General features: G+C 45.6%; 1 protein-coding gene across 1 annotated transcript in view; it reads left to right on the forward strand.

Annotated features, from left to right (window-relative positions):
• Positions 1 to 21,414, forward strand: part of LOC136489815 (uncharacterized) — a 30,865-nt gene continuing 9,451 nt past the window's right edge. The window contains exons 1-3 of the mRNA XM_066486353.1: positions 1 to 102; positions 9,078 to 9,179; positions 9,405 to 9,699. Of these exons, the coding sequence (XP_066342450.1) occupies positions 1 to 102; positions 9,078 to 9,179; positions 9,405 to 9,699 (499 nt within the window). The remainder of the gene's footprint in view (positions 103 to 9,077; positions 9,180 to 9,404; positions 9,700 to 21,414) is intronic.

The raw sequence follows: 21,414 nt of genomic DNA on the forward strand, positions 1-21,414 counted from the left end.
ATGACCGACATCGACAACAGCAAGAAGAGAGACGTAGGGAAGAATGGCATCAGCATAAAGATCATTGGAGGTGCCCGTTTTTCATCCATTGCTGGGAAGAAGGTATTCAATTGCCAACTGTTGAAAATTGCCCTGAGTGCAATGGTTATTATGGGGTCAATCGGTCAGAAAGGAGGTTTCAACCTAGCGATCAGGGTTTATTTATTAATGAGCCGATCAGAGGCAGAGCATCAGTGCATGATCGGCTGGGGGGCAGACTAAGTGTACATGAGAGGCTTGATAAACGCGCTGGATATTTTCCAAGGAATCAAGAGGAGCTTGAGGAGATGGCAAACGCAAGAGTTCCCGATGAAGAAATATTCTATAGGGACCCTAATATACGCCGTGTAGAATCAACTAGAACCTGTTATCAGCCGGTTTGGAAAACCAAGTTTCCTCGATGGTGCCCGGAGGGTCTGATAAAGACATAGAGAAGGAGGATGCAACGTGAGGATCAGGAGGATTTATACCGAGAGGAAAAATTTTCCAATGAGAGGTCCGGTCATCAGCAGTGGCAGGTAAAACACAAAAATAAGGGTCCATCGGCAGATGTTAATATGGTATTCATGTTGCCGATGGAGTTTTTGGCACTATCTGATAATGAGAAAGAAGTTGTTCTCTCTGATCAAGTAGCTCGGTTGACACTAGATCCAATGATGGCAGTTTTTGAGAAACCTACTGATGACGAGAGACAGCATCTTAAGGCTTTGTTTGTGAAAGGTAGAGTTGATGGGCAGCCTGTATCTAAGATACTTATCGACGGAGGGGCTGCGATTAATATTATGCCTTATGTGATGTATCAGAAACTTGGTAAGGGAGATCAAGACTTGGCCAAAACCGATATGATGCTGAAGGATTTTGAAGGCAATGTGTCACCGGCTAAAGGGGCGGTATGTGTCGAATTGACTATCGGCAGTAAAACCTTGCCGACGACGTTCTTCGTAATTAATGGCAAGGGTGCATATAATTTGCTTCTAGGGAGGGATTGGATTCATGCTAATTGTTGTGTTCCTTCTACAATGCATCAATGCCTCATACAGTGGATTGGGGATAAGATTGAGTTTGTCCCTGGTGATTCTTCTTATATCATTGCATCGGCAGAAACAGATACTTATGAGCGAACTAAGTGCATATCAGGAGAAGTTTGGGAAAAAGAGTTCCTTAGAGTTGCTGATTATGAAATTCCACCGATCCAAGCAGTCGGTTATGAAGAAGAGTTTTAATGGATAGGTTTGCCGATGATGGAAAATTAGGTCAAGGGTTCACATCGGCAGATGATTTAGTAGAAGTAGATATTGGTGATGGCGATAGGCCAAGACCTACTTTTATTAGTGCTAAGTTAGATTCCAAGTGTAAGCAGCAAATGACTGATTTGTTAAAAGAGTATAAAGATTGTTTTGCTTGGGATTATACTGAAATGCCTCGATTAGACCGATCGATAGTTGAACATCGGTTACCTATCAAATCTGGATTTCGGCCACATCAGCAGCCAGCGCGCCGATGCAACTCTAATATACTTCTTGACATTAAGGCCGAAATAACTAAATTAATTGAGGCAAAGTTTATTCGGCAGTGTCGATATGCAGAGTGGATCTCTAATGTGGTTCCTGTTTATAAGAAAAATGGAAAACTTCGTGTTTGTATTGATTTCAGGAATCTTAACAAAGCCACACCGATGGATGGCTATCCAATGCCGATTGCTGATTTGTTGATTGATGCTGCAGCCGGACATCAAATTATCAGCTTCATGGATGGTAATGCAGGTTACAATCAAATATTCATGGCTGAAGAAGATATTCCCAAGACTGCTTTCAGATGTACAGGTCATGTAGGGTTGTTTGAGTGGGTAGTCATGACGTTTGGTTTGAAAAATGCCGGCGCTACTTATCAAAGAGCTATGAACTTTATTTTTCATGAATACATTGGCACATTAGTGGAGATCTACATTGATGACGTAGTGATTAAGTCTGGAGATATCACAAAACATCTAGCCGATTTACGAAAGATATTGGAGTGCACAAGGAAGCATGGGTTGAAGATGAATCCTAATAAATGTGCATTTGGTGTATCGGCAGGTCAATTTTTGGGTTTTATGGTGCATCAGCGGGGCATCGAAATTAGTAGGAAGTCTATTGATGCAATTAACAAGGTGGTTGCTCCTGCCACTAAAACTGAATTGCAATCTTTGATCGGTAAGATTAATTTCATTAGAAGATTCATATCTAATCTGTCGGGAAGGATCAAGGCTTTCAGTCCATTACTTAAATTGAAAGCCGATCAGGAATTTGTATGGGGAGCTGAGCAGCAGTTAGCCCTAGATGAGATTAAGAAATATTTGACAAATCCTCCAGTGCTAGTTCCACCTCAACACGGGAAACCTTTTAGGTTGTATTTGTCAACTGATGATACCGTTATCGGTTCAGCTCTTATTCAAGAATTTGAAGGGAAAGAGCGTGTTATTTATTATTTGAGCAGAAGATTAGTGGATGCTGAGACCAGGTATTCGGCCATTGAAAAATTATGTCTGTGTTTATATTTTTCTTGTGTCAAATTAAGACATTATTTGTTATCTGCCGAATGTACGATCATATGCAAAGACGACGTAGTGAAGTATATGCTGTCAATGCCGATATTAAGTGGTAGAATCGGCAAGTGGATTTTAGCATTATCAGAATTTGAACTACGTTACGAATCGACTAAGGCAGTTAAGGGGCAGGTTATGGCTGATTTTGTCACTCAGCATTGTAACACAGTGGACTCTCTGGAGGTTGCTCCTTGGACACTTTTCTTCGATGGGTCCACATGTGGCGAAGGAGCAGGTATCGGCATTGTGTTGATTTCACCTCAAGGAAGGAAGTATGAGTTTTCATTGCCGATTGTTGCTACATCGACAAATAATCAGGCTGAATACCAAGCCTTGATAAAAGGGTTAGAATTGCTGAAGGAGATATGTACCGAAGCTGTTGAAATCTTTGGTGATTCTATGCTAGTTATAAATCAATTGGCTGGGATTTATGAATGCCGAAGTGAAGTTTTGATTTCGTATTATGAAAGGTGTTTGCAACTGTTGAAAGGATTTAGAGATTTTCGTCTTGAACATATTTCTCGACTGCATAATGAGGAGGCTAATCGACTAGCTCAGCATGCTTTAGGGTATCAGCCTATTCAGGAAGTACTAACATCGGCAGTTGATACCGATGACTGGAGGAAGGAGATTGTCGATTATTTAAAGGATCCATATAAAAAGGTTGAAAGATGTATAAGGTTCCAAGCTACCAAGTATGTGCTCCTCGATGATGAATTATATTATCGAACTATAGATGGAGTTTTACTTAGATGTGTTAGCAGTGATGAATCGAAAAGCTTGATGGGTGAAATTCATGAAGGAGTGTGTGGGGCGCATCAATCGGCTTTCAAGATGAAGTGGATGATCAGAAGGAATGGATACTATTGGCCGACTATTCTTGAAGATTGTTTTAAATATTTTAAAGGATGTCAGGGGTGTCAAAAGTTTGGTAATATTCAAAGAGCGCCTGCATCGGCTATGAACCCTATAATCAAACCTTGGCCGTTCCGGGGATGGGCTATCGATCTCATTGGTCAGATTTATCCGCCATCGAGCAAAGGACATAAATTTATTCTGGTTGCTACCGATTATTTCACAAAATGGGTTGAGGCAATTCCTTTAAAAAAGGTGACATCGGCTAATATGATCAATTTTGTGAAAGAGCATATTGTTTACCGATTTGGTATTCCTCAGACTATCATTACCGATCAGGGCACTATGTTTACATCAGGAGAATTTGATGAGTTTGCTGTAGGTATGGGAATTAAAATTTTAAATTCTTCTCCATATTATGCTCAAGCTAATGGTCAGGCTGAGGCTTCTAACAAAGGGATCATCAAACTCATTAAGCGCAAAATTGAAGAAAATCCTAAGAGGTGGCATACAGTATTAAATGAAGCCTTGTGGTCATATCGGATATCATATCATGGTGCAACCAAAGTGACGCCTTATCAGTTAGTATATGGACACGACGCAGTATTGCCTTGGGAAATTAAAATTGGCTCTAGGCGAATTCGTTCTCAAGATCAGCTGATAGCCGATGATTATGATACTCTTATGAAGGATGAGTTGGAAGATGTGACGGGTCATCGGTTAAGGGCTCTAGTTAGCATCGAAGAAAATAAGAAGAGAGTAGCCAGATGGTATGACAAGAAGGTGAAGGTAAAGGAGTTTGCCGATGGAGATCTGGTCTGGAAATTGATTTTACCGATTGGGACTAAAAGTTCAAAGTTTTGAAAGTGGTCTCCTAATTGGGAAGGTCCATATCGGATAAATAAGTCTATTCCTGGTAACGCATATATTCTAGAAACCCTCGAAGGGGTCATGTTTCCCAGAGCGTTAAATGGAAAATATTTAAAGAAATATTACCCTAGTATCTGGATGAATGCATAAAAGTATAAGTGCCGATAACAGTCCTATCAGCTAGAATTATACAAGGATGTCAATGTCTCGTAAAGTCCCGATGCAATAGACAAGATTTACAAGTTTAACAAGGATTGGATAGCCAATATCGCACGCAGGCGAATCTGGTCGGCTTCCTTCATTTCTTTGATGTCTTCATCGGCAGCACCTTCCACAGGCTTGAGTTTTTTCTTCATGGCCAAGGCTTTGCGAGCCTGGGTGTCTCTTTCTTGCTGAAGGGCCTTGATGGCATTGGGTAGCTGGCTTTCTTCTTGTTGAGCATGAGTTAAGGCTGCCTCGACTTCTTTCAATTCAGCCAATAGAGCCATCTTCTTTGCCGATAAATCTAAGATTTTCTGCTTAAGTTCAGCGCCCGAAGTCTGCAAGATGCCAATGCCCTTGTGCTTCTCATCGGCAATTTGTTTCAGTTGTAGCATCTCTTCTTTGAGTTGAGCCTAAGCTGCTCTATCGGCAATGCGTTGAGCAGCCCGTTGATATTGCAGTTGGCGGCTTTCTAAATGGGCTGCTGGGAATAGTACTTCTTCAACATCGGCAGGGACCTGGCCACAGATTGTTTTGAAAATTGCCTTTGCGGGGTCTGAGTCATCTACCAGTTGGGCGGTATCCTGCTGTAACAAGTTCAGGAGAGTTTTCAACTTGGACTTAGTTTCTGCCGATATTGTTCCCAGTGCAAGGGAAGAACTTGTTTCCTCTCCATCATCGTTAGAAACATCAATGGCAAAGGAGAATAGGTTGTTTGGGGAGTCTTGTTCCTGAGGAAAAGAAAAGGAGGTTAGTTAAGGATAAGTATGAGTATTATAAATCAACTAGGTCAATCGGTTTACCTGTTTCAAGGCAATTTCCTGTGCTTGACTGGAGGAAGTAGCCTGGAGTATGCCGTGTGGAGGATCGGCTGAACTTGCCAATGGGATATCCTCTATGATTTCATCGGTGGTTGGCTCTTGAGGTATGATGACCGATGACATTGGGGCAGATGTGGGGATCGGCATGGACTTCTGTCATTTTGGCTGTGCCTCGGCATCTGTTAAGGCTTTGCGCTTTGCTTGGGCATCAGCAACGGTTGGCTGGGGGGCATCGGCACTTGTTGGTTGTGAAGCTTGGACATCTGGTACGCTTGCCGATGTACCCATTTGTTGCTGCAAAACAAGTGTAAGGTATGATATTTAACAGATAAAATGTGCAATCAAAGGGATACCTCTGAAGGTTTGTCAGAAGAAGTGGTGCTTGATATCGGAGGAATTGCCGATGACGATCCAGCAGCGGCTCTTACCCCCTGATGATTAATGTTAATACAGTTTGTGATCGGCATAAGTATAAATAAACAGGGTTGTTACCTTGAATGCCTTGACCAAGGTTGTAGCAGCAGCCGATGGATTGGCCCTAGCTGTAGCCAATTTGGACTTGGAGGTGATGGTCTTGGCATGGATCTTCTGGTGAGTCAAAGCAGCTAAGGTGGGGGCGTTGTAGCCGATCAGTGATATCGGGGAAACAGGCCGAAGATCGAAGAGTTTCCCACTTTTGCTCATAGTTGGTGCTAGGTTGTTAACCTGTCACGAGAAAGTTAGTTACCGATATATGAAAGGAAAAAGCGGAAGGGAGCTAAAAGGAACTTGCTGCATCATCGGGAATGGCGTATTCAGGGTCGATCATGTGCCGATATGTGTGAGCAGATGTTGCAAACAGTTGTTCCCTCCACTCTCACCACCATTGCTTATATGATTCGGTGATGAAAGATACTAGCGTCCAGATGGATATATCAACATTTGTAGTATCGGCATCGAGGGAGAGTTGCACTACCCTGCTCCAATCTGTTCCACAGGTGATTGTTTCTCTGGGTTTGATCACATCGGCAAAACAAAGTTTGATTGGCAGTTGCCCAAAAGCCAATTGACGGGATACTGCCGATGGGTTGTAAAACTTATATGTGATATTGGTGTTTTTCCCGCTACCGAATGTGTTTACTGGAATTGCCCTGGGAGTAATGATGGCCATCATGAGCTCATTATCCTGATTCAGAGTGTCATCAACAAAGTTGAAAAGAAGGGGGAATCTGTTTTCTTCATCAATATAAGGCACCCAGGCCCTATGATCACGAGAAAGACCATTGTAGAAGCTTTGAAAGAATCTGCCGATCTGGTCTTCATTGGCTTCTGTTCCAGGGAGGACAATTATGGCTTCACCAAAATTGAGGGGTGAGCGTGTTGCCGATTCCTCGTCCCCAAGCACATGGTCTTCAGCAATTTCTCGTGGGAATTGTTGGGCAAAGAAGTCCCATTGCAACCGTTTGTGCATATGGGTATTCAGCCACATGTTGATGAACCACCACGGGCCTCCTAAGTTGCCGATGGGTTCGCCAAGCAAAAGTTTCTAAGACACTTGATGAAGAAGATGATAAGTGGAGCTCAGAAGGTATCGGCCAAGAGGGAATCTTACACCATTGGCCAAGAGTTCAGCAGCGGGGAGGAAAGCGTTGGTTGGTCCTACTGATCGACCACAGAAGATAAATTTTTCTAACCACATATTTAAGAATGTGGCATGTTCCCTCTGGTTAACTGTCCCAGTCTTCTGGCATTCTTGGATCTATCCTGTCCAACCGCCGATGTTGCGGGTATTCACCCTATATTCAGATTTTCTGCCATAGATAGAGCCTTCATCGGTAGTTGAAATATCCAAACCAGTGAGCATGTATACATCGGCAAGTGTGGGAGTAGGTGGGCCATGTCCAAACATAAAAGTGTTTGTTGTGTCTGACCAGAAGTAAGCAGCTGCAATCATCATTGACTCATTCTTCTGCATATCGGCAATAGATAGCCTAATGCATTGGTCTAGCTTTCGTTCTGCCCAGTGTACTTGCATCGACCTATTAACCCTCAAGTACCAATCTTTCCACCCTTTGGTGGTTTTGGGCCAAGATCGGAATGTATCTTTCCATAAATTCAGAGAGAAATTTTGGGCTCTAAAGGGGATTCTGTTAACCTCTGCATTAATCAGATCAGTTGGATCTGGGTTGCCCATTGGTCCTAGGCATTGGACATGTGGCTGATCAGTTGGAATAACTAGTTTGTTGCGCAGTTCCTAAGTTTAAAGGATCTGGAGAACAAAAGAAAAGAAAAATCACCAACTGTATGAACTTGCAAAAACTAGGGGAATCGAGGTAAAAAGTAACGGAAGTGGAACGAACCGCAGGGACGTCGAAGTTGATTGCCATTATCTTGAGGAAGATGGGGGCACGAGCCGAAGACTTGAGGTTAACGCTGGAGAAGAGTTCTTGTTGGTTGAGGTCACGCAGTTGTTCGTCGGAGTCGCCGTCGGAAAGAGAAAATATCAAAAATTGGAGTCTGAGGGTAGAAGACGAGCGTTTCGGAGAAATCTATTTATAAGCCGCTTGGAGTAGGGATATTTTGGACTTATCTCTATATACCGCGCGCATATAGGTCGAGGTGGTTCAGATGGATATGGTAACTGTTCGCACGATAATCAGGGGATTGTACAGATGAGTTGATGGCAAGTAATCATGACTTGGAAGAGATATCGGTACAGGATATTTTAATTCTGAAAATGGCAGCATTATTATGTTAGGATCTTGCCGATGGATTATTGTTTCGGTATCTTAACCATAATCAAGGCAAGAGTGGTTGGCGATTGTGCGATATTTACTGAGGTGCGTGAATCAGGATTAGATTTGATTAGATTTGATAACAGATCAGGTTTTGGCTTGGAGGATGAGTTACGGTAATTGGGCGAAGGCAAACGTTATCTGGAGTAAATTTCGGAGTATTAATGGTTTTATACTCCGAAATTGGGGGGCATGTGTTGACACCGTTTTTTGCACAATGATCAGAGTGAGCTAATCGGTAGGAAGAAAGTTACTGTATACACTGACAGCCGATGAAAAATAGCTTGTAAAGATAATTGCCGATGAATGGTGGTGATTGATGGAGAGGTTGATTTAGACTCGGGCATTGCCGATAAGGTTGGAGATGTTATTGTCGATGCCGATGAAGGAAGGCTTGAAGGCTACTGTCGATGAAACAGGAAGTATGCCGATGGAAAGGAGGTCGATAAGATTTCCATCGTAATCGAGGTGGACAGGGAAATAGATAGGAGTTGATTTCCTTTTCTATATTTGTTAGAGTGTGATTCATGTAAGAGTCGTGTGTTTCCTTAGATTTGGACTTGGTGTCCTAGTTGTGTTTGGCTATGCCTCTTTAGATTAGGGTATAAATATAGATTGAGGGGCAATGTAAAAAAGAAATCAATATCAAAACCAATTTTTACTCCTATTTTGCATCTACTTACTTTTCGGCGATTTCGTCAATTTGCATATTTTCCCTTTTTACGAGTTCTCATTGATTCGGCGAGTTGCATAGCTTTAGTGCAACCTTCGGCAATTCTCGAGTTCCGCGTGAGTACCTCTTGGCCGTGGCTTCCGGGCGTATCGCTGTTGTCAGGACCAAAGTGCTCGTATCTTCATCCTTGTCGATTAACAGGTCAAATCGACTAGCACGCTTTGGATATCAACTCGGGTATTAGCCCTTTGTGTTTGCAGATCTACTTTTGCATCAACACCGCCACACTCGGGGTGCCGATGGAGGACAGGTGGATGGGGGGAGGTGGATCTGCTGCCACGCCCGAGGTGCAGACAAAGAGGGTGGTTCCACCGCTGCACCCTCAGAGGTAAGGGAGGCGAGCCCCTCTGCCCGGGAGCAGGGGGTAGGCTCGAAATGGTCCCACCCAGGCGATTTGGAGCAGAAAACTAGGGGGTCATCCCCCAAACGTTCCTACCACCCAACAGCGCTGGCATAAGTCATCGATTCCTCTGTTTTTCTTGCTTCTCTGTTTTTCGGCATGACCTTATGTCTTTTAATTCTTGTAGGGTCTTGCGACGGGGCCGTTCTTTGGCGCTGGCACCAAAAAGAGTGTTGCTCTTCAGGCGGAACGGGTGCCATCGCCTGACGTCACTCCTATTTCGGGCAGGAGCGGAGCCGACGTTGTGGCCTCATTGGTCGGTCTGGCATCGCCTATGGTGGCGCCTGTGCCCTCAGTGGGTCAAGCAGGCGCCGAGGCTGAAGAAGCGCCCTTGGGGGGTTGCCGAGCAGACGACGGCGGAGGTGACCCCGCCGTGTACATCGGGGCGGACAGAGCTGCCGCCCATAGCCACTGGGGCATGGGTTTCCCATAGTCCTACCAGTTATACTCAGATTTCGTTCCTGAGATCCTAGCCTTTGGGACTTACCGTGAGAAAAGAGGGAAAATACAGAGAATGTTTGCAAGATAACACAAAGAGTGTTTGCAAGATAAACGTACTTATATCAGCCCCCGAGTGAGGCCCGACCCCTCGCACTTTGTAGGGGTCGGAGGTCACAAAAGGTTGGGGATTTTTTATGACAAAAACTGATAACAAAAATTATGCATTTATTTAAGGGTAAAAACGATGTAGCTGCTCAATGTTCTAGGCGTTGGTGAAGACCTCGACGTCGATGGTTTTCAACTTGTAGGCGCCTGGCTGGAGTACTTCCACGATGACGTACGACCCCTCCCAAGGCGGGGAGAGCTTGTGGCGGTCCTTATTGCTCTGCACTTGGCGGAGAACCAGGTCCCTGACGTTGAAGGCTCAATCCCGCACCCATCGGCTGTGGTACCAACGCAGCGCCTGCTGGTACTTGGCTGAGCGGAGGAGGGCGACGTTGCGAGCTTCGTCTAGCTAGTCCATGGTGTCTTCGTGGGATGCCTCGGCTCCCTATTTTTCGTATGCTCTGATTCTTAGCGCTCCATAGTCGAGGTCGGTTGGGAGGATGGCCTCGGAACCATAGACCATGAAGAAAGGCGTGTAGCTGGTAGCTCGGCTGGGAGTTGTCCTTAGGCTCCAAAGCACCGCAGGGAGCTCGGCAACCCAGCGTGCACCGAACTTGTTCAACCGGTTGAAGATCCTAGGCTTGAGGCCCTATAGGAGCATGCCATTTGCGCACTCGACCTGCCCGTTCATTCGGGGGTGCGCGATGGCGGCCCAATCGACCCGGATGTGTTGTTCATCGTAGAATCGAAGGAATTTCTTGCCGGTGAACTGTGTGCCGTTGTCCGTGATGATGGAGTTTGGTACTCCAAAGCGATGGATGATGTCGAGGAAGAACAACACAGCCTGCTTAGATTGGATCATAGAGATTGGCCGAGCTTCAATCCATTTTGTGAGCTTGTCGATGGTGACAAGCAAGTGGGTGTAGCCCCCAGGCGCCTTCTTGAGTGGCCCAACCAGATTGAGCCCCTAGACCATGAAGGGCCACGTGATGGGGATCATCTGTAGTGCCTGGGCCAGGAGGTGAGTTTGTCGGGCATAGTATTGGCACCCTTCACAGGTGCGTACGATCTGCTCAGCGTCGGCTACTGCAGTGGGCCAGTAGAAGCCCTATCAGAATGCGTTCCCAACCAAGGTTCTTGGGGCGGCATGGTGACCACAGACCCCACCATGGATATCGCTCAGCAGAAGCTTCCCCTGCTCGACGGGGATACAGAGCTGCAGGATCCTAGTGTGGCTCCGTTTGTAGAGTTCGCCCTCTACAAGGACGAAGGACTTGGAATGACATGCCAGCCGTTGAGCTTCCATCTTGTTCGTATTCTAACCGACCAGGATCTTGCTTGATCTCCATGTCTACCTTGTTTCCTTGCACGGGACTCCGAGCAGATTGGCCGGGCCACACATCGTCTTCTAATGGGCTAGACCCCCTGGTCTGAACCGGCCCAGGCCTAGCCATAAGGGTATAGGGGTTAATACCCCCACAGCTAGTCCCCGAGCACCATGTATTGTGTTGCGACACGCAGTTGGATCTTCTTCGGCTAATGCGGTCTATCTTCATGTCATCTCCAACTAGTTGAAACGTTGACCAAGCAAATGTGCCAGTATTCCGGTCAGCACAGAGAGCAGTAGACCATGATTATAGCTGAAGATTCCGGTTGTCCGAAGAATGCATGGTGTTCTAAAGAAAAAAGAAAAAGATTTCTTTCCTGATCAAGTGTGCCCACTTGTATTTCTAAAAAGAATTGTAAGTGACCCTTGTACAGTAGTAGTTATGGCCAATAATTAGAGCGTAGGGGTCGATAAAAAAACACATTCACCGTAAGGTAAAGTGTGCCCACTTAGTCCCCGAGCCTGGTAGTAGGTGACGTAGGCACGTGGTGCCAGGGTCTAAAAAGAATTCCCAGTTAAGTTGAAAATCCAATCGTCGTACAAGCGATACGAGATGCACCGACAGGTGCATCGTACTGATGTAGTCCCTGAGCTTGCTGGAAGGCGAGGTATCAGCCTTGTAGCAAGGTCTAAGTGAGAAAAAATAAATGCCTCTCAACGGTATTTGAGTACAAATCACATTTAGCCAAGGAGAGCGGTCTCCGAGCAATGGTCAGAGAGTGGTCGGGGCAGTCCCCGAGCGCAGCATGGGAAAAACGATGAATCCCCGAGAATAACCATAGTCAGTTTAGTCCCCGAGCACGAGGGCGATCGAGACAGTCCCGAGCACGAGAGTGGTTGGAACAGTCCCCGAGCACGATGGTGGTCTGGACAGTCCCCGAGCTCAAGGATAGTTGCGACAGTCCCCGAGCACGAGGGTGGTTGGGATAATCCCTAAGCGCAAAAAGTGTGGCAAAAAACCATATGCCACTTGTACTATTATTTTATGTATTTATTTGCTCTGACAAGTCTGGTCTGACACGTCTGGTCAGAAAAGTAGACGGGTATAGCACGTCATACTGCCTTTTTGTCTTGTCAAGCTAACAGTTGCGTGGCACCTGTCAGTAGGTGCGTCAGCGTGGGCCCTCCCACACTGGCAACGAAGAGGCGCATATATTGGCATAGATCTCGAGGCTGTGAAAACAACCGTCTATGGCGTGTGCGCACGTCTCCCAAGAATCTCAGGCAGTCGAAATGGCATAGCTCTTGGGTTAAATACAGTATAGGATAGGTCAGTTACTATTTACTAAACCCCATTGCCATTCGCAACCGCAGCTTTCGTCTTCCTCTCACCAACCAACCCTAACACATCCAAAATCGCCACCAATCAATCCACCGCCATTTCCCCGTTCACCAGCAACGCCGGAGTCATGGCAAAAAGTGATGCGCAGAAGAAAGCAGGGGTCATGGCGAAGGAATGGTGGAAATCGGAAAGCAACGAGCAGACCATTGAAGACCTCGTCACCATGGGGGTACTCCACAACAAGGAGCTCGTAGGATGGCATGCGCCGGAGGGCGAGGGGTACCCCGATCCTCAACCAGGTGAGATCGTGGTGTTCGAGGATTTCTTTAAACGGGGATTTGGGGTTCTAGTACATCCGTTTCTTCAGGGGCTCTGTCTGTACTATGAGATTGGGATTTGCAATCTGCATCCCAACTCGATCCTCCTTGTCGCCACCTTTATTCATCTCTACGAAGCATATGGTGGCTTCCAGCCCCATTTTGATTTTTCCGCCATCTGTTCTGTCTACGGAAGAAAGGAAGCGGTGGTTCGAAGATAGCCGGGGGTGTGTACCTCAACCTCTATGACGGCATGAAAGCCCAGTACCTGCACCTCCCATGGAACACGTCGCTCGATGACTAGTACAAGAAATGGTTCTACATCCACGAAGAGCCGAACACGATCATGCTGTGCGACATGGGCTACATTCTGGAGAAGAAGACAAGCTGGTCGAAGAAGCCCGAGCATCTGGGACAGATCCTAGAAATATTTGGAATGATCCCGTGGGAAAAACTGGATGGTCCGAGCGTGGTCGGGAACTTCATCAGCCGACGGATCTAGCCCTACTAGAGGAGGGTACATCCTGGCTATGAGTATCAAGGGAGCGCGGACCCGACAAGGACGAGGCAGGGGGCGCTTGACAAAATCGAAGTCAAAGCTAGAATTGGCGAGCTATTTAACTTAGCCGATCCAAATTATGCCAGATTGAGCGACATCGAGCATGCTTTCAAGCTTGCTCGACCTCCCCCAAAGGTAACTCGTCTTGCCTTGTACCTGTAGTCTTATATTGTGGTAGGATAAGTGGAAACTTACTGTGTTCACTCCCTTTTGTTACCCAGGTTAATGGTCGGGATAGAGTGACAGTGTTTGTGTCGCCATCCCCTAGAGTAGAGTGGCCACAAGGAGCTGATCCCACCACCCAGACCAGTGTCGAGATCGAGGATGAGGACGTCGACTGGGCGGTACTCGGAGCTGGAGAGGAGGCAGCGGCCAAAGCCGCTGGTAAGCGGCTGGCTACTCCCAAATAGTCAAAGAAGGTATCAGTAACCACCCTGCTCACCGGGGGGCGCTAAATATCAATGAGCCCGAGGGGGACCTGGAGGAGAACCCTGCCGGCAAGCGTCGGCAGGCGATTTTTGCCTGGTCAGACGATGACGCAGAGGAGGGAGAGGATGCAGACACCTTTTGACTTGTCCCTCGAAAAAGGAGGAAGCAACTGGAGTTGATGGAGCAAGGTGGCTCCTCCATGCCTGTGGGACCTACATCGCCGACGGTGGTGAAGGATGCAGCCGGGTCGACTTCGGGAGTACCTGGGCAAGGAACGCGGCCGGCGATGGGAGTGACAACTCAACCGAGCATGCCACCAACCACTGCAGCGCGAAGGACAAGCGGCGGAGGGGTTGAGCACCAAGGCCCAGCGACAGTGCTGGATGTAGAGGGAGACCAGGAGTCACCTAATGGAGATGGGGATCCCGATCTTCCGTCAGGTGATGGTAACTATCGTTGTGGCGGAGAATGACACACCGATCCGGCTTCAGATCGAAAGATCGAACCCTGCAATCTTAGCACCACAGCTCCTCTGGTTATCAACTGAGTCACGGACCAGATTGACCTCGCCAAGAAGGCTAATCCCTGCCTGCGCAACGAAGAACACAAGCAAGAACAAGAAAGATCGCAACCAAATTGCAGATGTATGATTAATCTCACGAGTTGGGGTCTCACAAACCGAAGAACGGCGAAACTGTTTCTTGACAGAATAATCTAAGCAAAACCCTAAACCCTAATGGAGGGGTGGTGGCTGTTTATGAAGACTCTAGGGTCATGCAAGACCCCTGGACGCGCCCCTAATGGGCCCAAACTCGATACATGGTCCAACGGACCAAAAGACGGTGTCGCAGCACCCTGGCAGATTCTAGACGCTGACTTGTTTCGACGATTCCTGTTGATTCCGAACAGATTTTGATGTGAAACCACTTGGATTGGCTTCCTTATCAAATTAGCTTTCCATCCATATGTGGATCATCGAAAACGGAGTCTGGATGTGTCCTGGGCGACCAGTTTAAGGCAGACTGGTCCTGGAGGCCGAGGCAGACTCGAATTCGTGTTGGACTGGGCCTCCGGCTTGTGTTGGACGTCCTTGCTGGTCATCATCACCTCCTCCACGTCCTCTTAGTCCCTCTTGACCCTCTCCAATGTTCCTAAGCAAGATAACATCATTAGGTAGTAGTCTATTCTCAAAAGTATGAAAAGGATCGCTTAAGAACGAGCTCACCTGTAAATTGAGTTGACGCATTCGAGCCCGGGTCATTGGACCTCGCATGACTGTTGGAGGATCAGCTGTTACATCCAAAGGAGTGATGTCCTCATCATCCTCCCCCTCTTGAATTGGAGTCGTCCTCGACTCAAGCTCATCTTCTTCTCCCAAATAAGGTTTCAAATCTGCAATGTTAAATGTGGGACTAACCCCGAACTCGGGTGGCAACTCAAGTTTGTATGCATTATCATTTATTTTCTCAAGAATCTTATAAGGACCAGCTGCTCTTGGCATTAATTTAGACTTACGTAGCTCAGGAAATCTATCTTTTCTTAAATGTAACCAAACCAAATCACCCGGTTCAAGTTTAATCTCTTTTCTACCTTTACTACCAGCAATTCTATACTTTTCATTCATGCTTTCAATATTTGCTTTAGTTGTTTCATGCAACTTACAAATAAAATCAGCACGCTCTCTAGCATCACTATGTATTCTCTCAGTCGTAGGTAAAGGCAAAAGATCAATAGGAGCACGGGGGTTAAAACCATACACTACCTGAAAAGGACTTACCTTGGTGGTGGAATGTTCCGCCCTGTTATATGCAAACTCCACATGTGGCAAATACTCTTCCCACATCTTCAAATTGCGCTTCAAAATGGCTCTCAACATGGTGGACAATGTTCGATTCACAACCTCCGTTTGCCCATCAGTTTGGGGATGACATGTTGTAGAAAACAGCAGCTTGGTCCCCAATTTATTCCACAATGTGCGCCAAAAATGACTCAAGAATTTTGCATCACGATCTGAAACAATAGTAGAAGGCATACCATGCAAGCGAACAATTTCTTGAAAGAAAAGGTCAGCAATATGAACAGCATTGTCGCTCTTATGACAAGGAATAAAATGTGCCATCTTAGAAAAACGATCAACCACCACAAAAATACTATCCCTCCCCCTCTTAGTCCTTGGCAATCCCAACACAAAATCCATAGATATATCTGCCCAAGGAGTAGAAGGAACAGGAAGAGGCATATACAAACCATGTGGGTTCAAACGTGACTTAGCTTTTTGACATGTGGCACACCGAGCCACGTACCGCTCCACATCACGCCTCATCCTAGGCCAAAAGAAGTGTGTGGACAGCACCTCCTCCGTCTTCTTGGCACCAAAATGTCCCATCAATCCACCTCCATGTGCCTCCTGCAACAACAAAAGACGAATGGAACCAACTGGAATGCATAGGCGGTTAGCTCTAAACAAAAACCCATCGCTGATCATAAACTTATTCCATGTGCGTCCCTCTCTACAATTAAGCAACACATCCTTAAAATCAGGATCAAGCGCATATTGTTCTTTAATGGATTGAAGACCAAAAATCCGGCAATCAAGTTGAGACAGCAATGTGTATCTTCTAGACAAAGCATCAGCAATCACATTATCCTTCTCTTTCTTATGTTTGATAATATAAGGAAAAGACTCAATAAATTCAACCCATTTAGCATGCCTACGATTTAGATTATTTTGAGAGCGAAGATACTTAAGCGATTCATGATCAGAATGAATAATAAATTCTTTAGGCCACAAATAATGACGCCACGTCTCTAAAGAACGGACAAGTGCATACAATTCTTTATCATACGTGGAATAATTAAGAACAGGACCATGTAATTTTTAACTAAAGTAAGCAACAGGTTTACCATCTTGCATCAAAACACCACCAATGCCAAGTCCACTAGCATCACATTCTAGCTCAAAAGTCTTACCAAAATTTGGAAGTTGCAGCAATGGTGCATGTGTAAGCTTGTCCTTCAAAGTGTCAAAGGACTCCTTATGTGCCTCTCCCCAATGAAACACCACTCCTTTCTTCGTTAACTCATGCAATGGGGCAGCAATGGTGCTGAAATCTTTGACGAAGCGACGGTAGAATCCTGCAAGACCAAGAAAACTCCTCACCTGTGTGACAGTTTGGGGAACCGGCCAGCTCTTTATGGCTTCAATTTTCATCTCGTCCACCTCAATTCCCTGTGGAGTTACAACATAGCCAAGAAAAGAAACTCGATCTGTGCAAAAGATGCACTTCTCAAGGTTACCAAATAGACGTGCATCACGTAAAGCATTAAAAACAGCACGTAAGTGATCCATATGTTCATCAAAAGACTTGCTGTAAATCAATATATCATCAAAGTAAACTACCACAAAATGACCAATAAAAACTCTTAAAACCTCATTCATTAAGCGCATGAAAGTGCTAGGTGCATTTGTCAAACCAAAAGGCATAACTAACCACTCATACAACCCGAATTTGGTTTTAAATGCAGTTTTCCATTCATCTCCAAGTTTCATTCTAATCTGGTGGTATCCACTTCGCAAGTCAATCTTAGTGAAAATTATAGAACCACACAACTCATCAAGCATGTCGTCTAGCCTAGGAATAGGATGATGATACCGAATAGTAATATTATTGATGGCTCTACAATCAACACACATACGCCAACTTTCATCTTTCTTAGGAACCAAAAGTACAGGAACGGCACAAGGACTAAGGCTTTCACGTACATACCCATGGTCCAAAAGGTCTTGGACTTGCCGCTGAATTTCCTTAGTCTCCTCAGGATTGGTTCGATATGCAGCTCGGTTGGGCAAGGCCGCTCCCGGAATCAAATCGATTTGATGCTCTATCCCTCTCATAGGTGGCAGCCCCGGGGGTATCTCAGCTGGAAAAATGTCCTCATACTCCTGCAAAAGATTAGTGATAGCAGGAGGTACCGAGCTAACAATATCATCAAGTGAAAACATAGCTCGTTTGCATACCAAAGCATAGCAAATATCATCAATAGAAATTTCAGCAAAGTCACATTTTGTTGCAAGCATAACACCACCCTTCAATTTAATCCCCTCAGCCTTAGAAATAGATGTAGACTTATCCTTTTTAGGTGGGAAAATAGAATTAGCAATTTGCTGATTTTCAGATTGAACATCATTCAAACTAGCAGTGTGTTCTCTATCAGCTTGTACAATTTGAGCAGGGGTCAAAGGTACTAAAGTAATTTTCTTTCCTGTATGCACAAAAGTGTATTTATTACTTCTACCATGGTGTGTAGCATCATTATCATGTTCCCAACGACGACCCAATAAAAGTGAACAAGCTTGCATAGGTACCACATCACAATCAACAGAATCAGCATAAGAACCAATGGAAAATGAAACTCTACAAGTTTGTGTTACCTTTGCTTTACCAGAATCATTTAGCCACTGAATATGATATGGACGTGGGTGTGGGCGTGTGGTCAAGCTAAGCTTCTTGACCAAATCAGAACTCACCAAATTGTTGCAGCTACCTCCATCAATAATGACACGTGCTCGTCGGTCGCTGATGATGAAGAAAATCTGGAACAAGTTATGGCGTTGTAGCTTCTCAGGCTGCTGGACTTGTGAGCTGAGCACCCGCTGTACAATAATGCTCCTATAGGACGCCGTGGCCTTGTCACCAAGGACTTCGCCATCCTCCTCATCTACATCTTGGTCTTCTTCATCTTCAATGTCAGAGGTGCTGATGTAACCATCTTCTATAGCAATATATGCCCGCTGACTTGGGCAGTCCTTCTGCACATGGCCAATGCCATGGCAGCGATGGCACTGAATACCCGAAGTACGTCCCGTCGATGCAACGGATGAGGAACTCTTGGTAGGCACCTGCAAAGAATTTTTACCTGAATCTGAAGGTCGTGCGGGAGGTGTCTTAGGTGTAGCGGAAACTCCAGAGGCTGTTGGTCGCTTGCTCGCTGGTGGAGGCGTCCAAAAAGTGGTTGGCTTGGTCAGCCCCGAAGATGGTGCCGAGCGTGGCGTGTATGTGCTGGTGCTGACCTTGCTCTTGCCCTGCTGTTCACGCCCCTGCAATTCCTTTTCTGCAAGCATAGCAAACTGAAACAACTGGTTGACAGTGTTAAATTCTTTATAATCAACAATGTCCTGAATGTCACGCCTCAAACCAGAATAAAAACGACAAATGGCATCTTCGTTTCCCTCTACAACACTACAGCGCATCAATCCCTTTTGGAGCTCACCATAGTAATCCTGTACAGATTTATCTCCTTGTTCTAAACGCATTAATTTCTTACGCAAGTCTCTATGATAAGAAGGAGGAACAAAACAATCACGCATAGCTACCTTAAGTTCTTCCCATGTACCAGGTAAAGCATCCTGTGCAGCTAGCCCATTCCACCAAATAATGGCAAAATCCTTAAACTCACTAGTAGCTTGTCTAACTCTATGCTGCTCAGGTACAAGGTGGGCACTAAACTTTTGTTCTACCGTCATCTCCCAATCAAGATATCCCTCAGCATCATAATGACCCGAAAAAGATGGTATTGTGAACTTAATCTTAGCATAAGGATCATCGGGCACACGGTGATTATTACCTTGACGGTGGTGGTGATAGACACCACCCATACCTGTCGTGTTGCGGCGTAGACGTTGTCGTAATCTCTCTTGTCGGATAGCTGCTCGACCTATGTTTCCAGCGGCATCATGCACCGTGTCTTGACCATCGGTGTTGCTGCCAGAAACGTCGTTGTTGCCCGCCACGAAGGTTTCCAACTCAGTAACCTTATCGGTTAGCGTGGAAATTCTCTTGTCCAATCTCTCCATGCTATTGCCAATGTTGAGTTCAATGAGTGCGTCAGTGACGGCCTTCCTGACGGCCTCATTCATCCTTTTTTGGGCATCCTCTACAACAGCTTGTAGTTGCTCTTGGCTAACACACTCACTGAAACCCTTAGGATTGTTATCTGCAGTCTGTTCACCTCCTGCCATTGAAAACACAAAAACAGGAACAAACAGGTGAAAGTTATCCCTACCAAATGACTACATGGTTGTAGTGGTGTCACTTTTCACAGCAAGTGGAAGCGTCTTACCAAGCTCTTACCAAGTTCTTACCAACACAAGCAGTGGGCGGTACAACCGGCGGCTGGTTCGTGATACCTGTGAGGTAGTGGTACCGAGATTGCAAGGCCCTTTGTCTGTACTGATCTGAAGAATTTGTGGAGCTTGGAAGGCAAACAAAGAGTAATATGTATATTTGTCACACAAGTCAGTAACAGAAAGTAATGCTGAATTATAGTCCAAAGTACTTGTTCTCGTTGCTGGTCTAAAGTGTTGCAAGTACCAGGTTGTGACAAAAGTATGGTGGATAGCAAGGTGATAGGTATGAGAAAAACAAGTATGGTAGATGGAAACAGCAACACAAACAAGGAACCAGACAGCACACGCAAACACAGCTCACTTTGGGCTTCTCTATGTGCTCCTCTAGATATTGTTCCTCTTTTGCCCCTCTCTTTTTTTCTATTTTTTGGGCTGTCGTTGTTTTTTTGGGAAATTTCGACTTTTTTATTTTATTTTTTTGATATTTTTCCTTTACTTAGGAGCACAAAAGCAGTAACCACAGAAAATATGAGCTCAAACAAGTGTAAGACGTGGCCTGTGGAATTTTCAGAAAACTGGATGAAAATTGACAAAAACCTTGTGACCACGAAACGAGGATCTTGTGACCACTTTTTGGCCAATCTAAAAATTCTGAACCCCAGCAAAGCAGGGGATGGACGGATCCGAAATTTTTTTCTGATCGATTTGCATATATGGAACGTCGAAAACGGAGTTCGTATGCGAAAACTAGACCAGTTTTAAGAATTGGCTCCGAATTAGAGGACAAAACGGGAATAATGTGTGCAAAATTGGTCACAACAGCCAAGATTTGATGGAAACGATGGGGGGAAACACACGAACTGGACTCTAACACGACCTAACCAGCAACAAGACCTCGACCAGGACACAAACTCAACACGACGGACTCTGAAACTGAAATATGCAAAGGCTATGGCGTGGAAGGTTCTAGGACAGGAAAACGAGTATGGCACTGGACTATGGGATGAATGCGAAACACTCAAACTAGGGAATAACAAGTGAACCTGATGGTATACCTTAGCTCTGATTACCACTTAATGGAGACGGGGATCCCGATCTTCCGTCAGGTGATGGTAACTATCGTTGTGGCGGAGAATGACACACCGATCCGGCTTCAGATCGAAAGATCGAACCCTGCAATCTTAGCACCACAGCTCCTCTGGTTATCAACCGAGTCACGGACCAGATGGACCTCACCAAGAAGGCTAATCCCTGCCTGCGCAACGAAGAACACAAGCAAGAACAAGAAAGATCGCAACCAAATTGCAGATGTATGATTAATCTCACGAGTTGGGGTCTCACAAACCGAAGAACGGCGAAACTGTTTCTTGACAGAATAATCTAAGAAAAACCCCAAACCCTAATGGAGGGGTGGTGGCTGTTTATGAAGACTCTAGGGTCGTGCAAGACCCCTGGACGCGCCCCTAATGGGCCCAAACTCGATACATGGT

Source organism: Miscanthus floridulus, chromosome 10 (genome assembly GCF_019320115.1).
Source record: "Miscanthus floridulus cultivar M001 chromosome 10, ASM1932011v1, whole genome shotgun sequence".
In the NCBI taxonomy this organism is placed as follows: Eukaryota; Viridiplantae; Streptophyta; class Magnoliopsida; order Poales; family Poaceae; genus Miscanthus; species Miscanthus floridulus.